Raw genomic sequence first — 7,036 nt, forward strand, 5'->3', positions numbered from 1 at the left:
ACAGCACAGCAACAATGGCGACGGAGGAAGAGATGCTAGAAGCCATCCGCAAAGTTGTTTCAACTCTCGAGAGCATCACGGAATTAAAACCAGAACAAGAGGCTTGTCTTGTCAATTTTATAAATGGCAAGGACGTCGTAGCTCTCCTTCCAACTGGCTTTGGGAAAAGTTAGATTTATTTAACTGGAAGCGGAAGTGGTAAGCGTAAGAGCCTGAACTCCGGCGCACAATATACGTCATTACCAAACGTTGCTGATTGGTTAAGGGAACTCCAATGATTTTAAACCTCAAAATAAGCATCTGCCCATTACGGAGACAGATTCCTATTACATTGGGCCAGACTAACGTGCAGACCGAAATCAAATTGATACATATATATATATATATACACAAACTAGAGTTGCACGATACCCACGGTATACATGGTGCCCCGCAGTGCCAAATCGTAACTACTATACTAGAAATTCTACACGACGGTACTACCGTGGATTACTATATAGAGAGCCGAAGTCCCGCCCCTCTACTTCCGGGTTATGGGACCTATCTTTCGAAAAAATATGAACGGCAGTCTATGGAGAGATCATAATTATTTTCTGGTCCCGATCGAATTGTGGCATGAATTTCACATATGATGTGTGTGAATTTGAAAGATAATTTTTCACGTCAAGAGATAAATTATTTGACGTAAATAAGCTGAACAACATTAGGTTTTGTATGAGATCGCTTAGTGAACTACATCTCTCGTCTCGAACAATGTACGTAACTAGAGAACTATGGCTGTCTCCTTGTTGAGCTTTACCCACTTCTTCCAGGACGAAGGCAGAAGCATCAAACGAGGTGAAAATCATTATAAATCGGGTCATGTCGAGAGCTGTAGTTACACGAAGGGAGTTTTGGTCGGTTCTGTACGCGCCAGCATGCGGGACTTGTAGTTCGTTTAATTACGTATTTTCCATAGCGTTTTACTTAACTATGTGGCGACAAACTGTGACATTCTTGACATGTAAAATCATTTTTTATTCTGAAAAACAACATATGTATAATCCAAGGCACAAGTCGATCGGGACCAGAAAATAATTTATCTTTCGCCATAGACTGCCGTTCACATTTTTTCAAAAGATAGGTCCCATAACCCGGAAGTAGAGGGGGCGGGACTTCGGCTCTCTATACCGGTGCCAGTTTCCACTGCATAGCGGCCGGCTCTACTCTCCTCCCGGCTTCTCAATGCATGCTACTCCCTTGTAAACAAACCCACATGGCAACTACTGCAACCGAACTACACAGCTGCTGAATGATTGGCTCTTTGCCTGTTACTGGTGACGTCCGGGGATATGATAGGTTGTTTCCGCACGCTGGGTCTGCCTGTCTGTTAGCTGATTGGCTGTTCGTGTGTTTCTGCCGGCAAGAACGAACTACATGAAGGTAGCTCCGCTTCGATAGAAATTCGCTTCAAAACAAACAACAAGCTAAAGTTCTGTCTCGCCCAGAGGCGCGCGCGGCTTACAGTCACAAACACGAGACAACACACTCAGCACGGCAGAAGCACCGGGCCGAGCAGCGAGTCTGCCGTGGCATCGTCGTCAGTGGCATAGACATATATACATATATATTGTATATACATGTAAGTATGTATGTATATATGTCTATGGTTAGCAGCATAGACATATATACATAGACGCCTCATTGAGCGCTGCCGCCTACTGGAGCGGCGTGCCTACAGGGCGGCCATCTTGGAACAGGGCCACTCGCTCCTACAGTGCATTACATCTATGGAGGAATGGTGTTTCTACACAATAAAAGTGATCATAAATCGCTCAGTTGAAGTCCGGCATGTTTTCTTAACAATCTTCTGTCAGAAGCTAGTCTGCTGATAACATTAAGTAGAATTTGTATTTGGGTAGTAAAACCATATTTTTTATCATAGCTACATGTGTGACGTTTTTAACAAATCAATACGTTTGGAAATCGGTCCAAAATTCAGCAAATAATTCTACTTTGAGATTGAGGAGTACCTCTTTCCTTCGTAGGTTCATGCACCGCTGCCTCTGCTAGCCCTGTACCAAGATGGCGGCACTTTAGGCACGTCCCTCCACAGTCGATGCGGCGTCTATGTATATATGTCTATGGTCAGTGGCACCACTAATTTTGCTCAACATTATAAGTAATTAATAAGTATTTATAACTTGTATAAATACATTGCAGTTCATAAAAATAATAATAATAATAATAATAAAAAGGCCGCAGTATCGCGATAATACCTGGAACCGTGATACTTTGTCTGGTATAGTATCGTGGTTACTCATTTTGGTATCGTGACAACTCTAACACAAACATATTTAAAATGGGAGTTTTATCATCTGGTTAAGTGTGCGGTCCTATGTGGCCCTCAGATAGTGTCAATGAAAAATTGTGGCCCCCTCCATCATTTAGGTTGCCCATCCCTGTATCATTTATGGACAAAGATGATGAAAAGTTCTCAAAAGAACTTTAGCAGAGTTATTAATTACAAAGTTAATGGCTAATTAATTTTATGGTGTGCTTCAGTATAACTCCAAAGCTATTGTTTTGTGAAGTATACCCAAACCTAATCAAAATTCAGATCATTGATAATAATGATCTGTACAAGAAACCCTACTTTTGTGACCCTTGGTCTCTAGGGGGCACTACAAAGGCAACATTTCAATATCTCAAAAACTGCAATAGCTAACTTCATGAAATTTGTATCTGTAACACATGTGTAGACACCCAACAAGTTGCGTGACATTACGTCTACAGGGGGCGCTACAGGTGACACGGAAACATTTCATATGACTTTAAGGCCTATAACTTTTGAAGTATTCACCCAATCCTTATGAAACTTAGACAATGATAATCTGTGGATGACTCCTTACAAGCCCACCAAGTTTCGTGCATGCGGTCTATAGGGGCCACTACTGGTGACTTATGCCTCTGCATCCCACTCGGAGACGACTTCGACGAATGGACCACTTTATGATCGCTTGCGATCATCTAGTTTTGTGTTGTTTCTGAACAAAACATTCATTGTGATAATTAAGTATTTTATAAATTAATTTTGCCAAAATTATGTATTGGATTTAACTGATTAATAACCCAAAAGGCAAATCAGAAAAACACTTAAAGGTCATGAAAATTCATTCACATTTAGACTGATTCGTTTTGATGATGTATCCACCTTAATTGTGAAAAAGTGTGATAACGGTATCGGCGATACTTGGTATCGGATCGATACCAAATCTACCTTCTGCATCAATTTTCTGTTTTTTTACACGTACACGTAATCGTAACGACAAATGAAATCGAGAGACAGGCTGATTTTGGACAGCGTAGTGTCATCTATCATGACCTCTCCGCTAAAACTTAGTCAGCCCAACTCGTTAGCACGGGAACCAGCTAGCAGTGACATGATGCAGTGTTGTTACTGGCACGTTCTTCCGACAGCTTCCATAATAAGACGCGTAGGTTTCAAAGCATAACGTCCAATACCATTTAAGGTTTAGCAACCAAAACAACCATGCCACCTTGAACCAGGCTGCGGGTCACTGAATGACAACATGCGAATGTCAATATGGTAGGATATTAAATGATTGTTTATAGGGCTTACCCAGGCTGTAGCTTTAGCTCCTCTCAGACAAACCCTCAGCATGGTCTTTGGTAGGTTATTACTCAATTCTCAATGAACTTAACAAGCAAAAGATTAACTTTTGTTCTCACTTCCTTCGCGTCGCTTTTTTTCCGAGAAGGTAATGGCTCCTGCTGGAGTGAAGATGGAGGGCGTTTATCTTCTTCTTCTGCGTTCGCCTTCTGCCTCTTCTTCTCCTGCGATCTTTGGCAATTTTGACGCTGTAGAGCCATTACTGCCCTCCGCAGGATAGGATGTTTACAATGACACAGCCGTGCATTATGCAGAAACTGTGGAACTGTATACTGGTGGTTCTTATTAAGGGCCAAAACGGATATAACAGAAAAAGACATAATGCCTAGACCTATATCATTCTCTTAAACGAGTTTTTTTTCTAGGTTATACTTTTCAAGAAAACATGCTTCACTGTTTCAGGTCATCCACACTCACATAACCCTGTTGGATGTTTCCCCACAATGTACAGGTAATGATATAAACCACAGTGTTCAAGCCTGATTCTGCTTAATTTAACAGTCCCTTCAATTTTTTTTACTAATTAGTGGTCTTCTTTGCCTGGGACTAAACAGAAAAATAGTGTCTCCCTTTGCTCTCCTTTTCCCAGAGCACCTGTGGGAAAAGCAGGTGATGTGACCCATCAACATTCATTCATTCATCTTCTGTAACCGTTTGTTCCTGTAAAGGGTCGCGGGGTCTGCTGGAGCCTATCCCAGCGGGGTATACCCTGGACAGGTCGCCAGTCTATCGCAGGGCTAACACAGAGAAACAGACAACCATTCACACTCACACCATGGCCAATTTAGAATCACCAAAGAACCTAACAAGCATGTCTTTGGATGGTGGGAGGAAGCCGGAGTACCCGGAGAGAAGCCATGCAGACACAGGGAGAACATGCAAACTCCACACAGAAAGGCCCAGTCGGCCCATGGATTTGAACTCGGGACCTTCTCGCTGTAAAACATAATTATTGTATTAATAAATTAGTTAATTAATTAATATTACCATACCTGTGCAGAAGTATGTTACACAGTGGTTCCAGAAATTGCAATATGATATTCACATTAAAAAAACAACAACAAAACAATCAAATTAAAGTATATCCAATAAACAATCTGAAACAATGCAACCAGACTTGTAGAGTTTTTTGTAGTCATTTTGCCACTTATCCAAGCAGCTTCTTCTAAAAGACCGGTGAAGAGTTGGGGTTGTAATAGGAACCAGTGTTTTAGAACTCAAAAACCAACTCAGATGGATGGTGATATACCTGGCTGGGTGAGAACCTTTACAGACAAATCAAATTCAAGGTTCATCTATCAAAGTCAAATAAATAACATTTTATATAATAACATACAATTCAAGGGGGTCCAACCCAGTACTAGCAAGGTGTACGAAAATGACCAGTAAGTGTAATGTACATTCTGTGCCAGTTACTATGTGTGTTCAGGGCCTGTGTATCATACCCTACTTGTAGGCCTACCGTTTTCCAAACCTTTTAATACTGTCTGTAGTTTTCAGGTGTGTTTGCAGGTGTGCAAATTCCCAAATATTGTTCTGCAATTTTTCAGCTATTATGTATTGTAATGGTAATTTTATGTTTACTGTCTGCACACTGGGCGGCACAGTGCGTGGTGGTTAGCGCTGATGCGGTTACAGAAGATGAAAGAATGAATGAATGTCTGCACACTCTGAACTTTGACATATGTTTACTGCTGAATCTGCATTTTACACAATGTTTCCTCCAGTTCATTATGTGCTGTCCAGTCAGTGACCTTGTATAACTGATACTTTACTTTAAAGCTATCTCCTTCTATGGGCTCAGCAGAGAACCTCTACAGATTGTACACTGTTACACACCTGTTCTTGCGAGGATAAAACTACACAGACAACGTTTGGTGAAATCTCATTTTTTATGAAATAATAATTTCCATAGCATGTATTCATATAGAAGTATCAAAGTCTTAAATGATGTGTAGTTGGGTAATATCTTGGATCTATAGTGTGCTATATACAGAGGTATTTTTTCGACATTCGGTAGACATTTGAAACAATGGTTGCATAATTAGAATGGTTTATTCTCATAAGAATGTGAATGTGCTGTCATTAGTGCTCATAGGAACTGAATGAAAAACTGAATAATTCTAGTTTAATCATTCTAATTCTACTCACAAAGTGCTTTGCGATTCAGTTACTTTACCAACAAGTTCTATATTGCCTCCGGCCGCTCCGGCCCCTAGAGGCTGGATGGTGCTCGTGGTAGCAAACTCAACACCGAGTAAAGCTGGTGTAAACAAAAGCTGTGCTAATTTACAAGAGTTTTAAAATTGTCTCTTCCTATTTTGCAGTTTAATGCAGCAATTATTATTTTCACAGCGTAAGGTATGTGCCCTCCACATTTCTGTTTATTCACCGCGTGGTTACACTGAACAACGTGTGGCAGCTGAATCTAAATATCATCCGGCTATCATCTATTAACATTGTGAAGTATGCTACCTACTATTTAGCAGCAGGCCTGGCTCTGGCTGTATTCTTACGCCAGCTGATCTGTTCTCTTACCCTTTTAATATGGCTAGCTAACGATCTATGGGTTGTCACGACTTTTAGCAAATAAAATAGTCAGAAGCACTTTGTTTGTGGACTGTTGGCTGCAGCCGTTATTAGTTTTGTTAGCAGACTTGACGCATAACTTACTGCCACTCCTTTTATTTATTGTTTTATGATTACGTCAACAATGTCACGCCCCAAATAAATGACGTTTTTTTTTTTTGTAATCATAACGTTTTACTGTAGATGGAAAACGTTTATATTCAATTCAATTCAATTCAATTCAATTTTATTTATATAGCGTCAATAACAATACAAATCGTCTCAAGACGCTTTACAAAAACCCGGCCTGAAATCCCCAGAGCAAGCCTGAAGGCGACGGTGGCAAGGAAAAACTCCCTTTTAACAGGAAGAAACCTCGAGCAGAACCCAGCTCATATGGAGGGACCCATCTGCCTAAGGCCAGCCGGGTACAGACAGAAGAAAGAGAGGAGAGAACAGCAAAGAGAGAAGAGAAGAGAACAGCAAGATAAACATACATCTGTCATAGATACACATATCTAACTAAAGCGTACATGTGGAATCTTATGATACAAACTGATGATGTTACATGACAGTTTGAAAATGTAAGAGGAATCATAGGCAGGTTGGAGAATTGTTCATTCAGGTAGGAGTGGATAACTGCAGGATTCCATGAAGACTGGGCAGGCTGATGAGACCGCGACAACAGATGTAGTATGGAGCGACACAGGAAACGCACAACTCCAGGCCAGAGATACTCACAAGAAGAGGGGGGAAGAGGGGGGGGGGACACACACACACACACACACAGCAGTA

At 41.0% G+C, this 7,036-nt stretch overlaps 1 protein-coding gene across 1 annotated transcript in view; it reads right to left on the minus strand.

The window, feature by feature from the left end:
* immt (inner membrane protein, mitochondrial (mitofilin)) overlaps positions 1–3,813 on the minus strand; it is a 59,058-nt gene extending 55,245 nt beyond the window's left edge. Inside the window, exon 1 of the mRNA XM_084550070.1 lies at positions 3,623–3,813. Within this exon, the coding sequence (XP_084406196.1) occupies positions 3,623–3,664 (42 nt within the window). The 5' untranslated portion in view covers positions 3,665–3,813. The remainder of the gene's footprint in view (positions 1–3,622) is intronic.
* Positions 3,814–7,036: the final 3,223 nt, after the last annotated feature.

This window comes from Chelon labrosus (genome assembly GCF_963514085.1).
Source record: "Chelon labrosus genome assembly, chromosome: 8".
NCBI classification, from domain to species: Eukaryota; Metazoa; Chordata; class Actinopteri; order Mugiliformes; family Mugilidae; genus Chelon; species Chelon labrosus.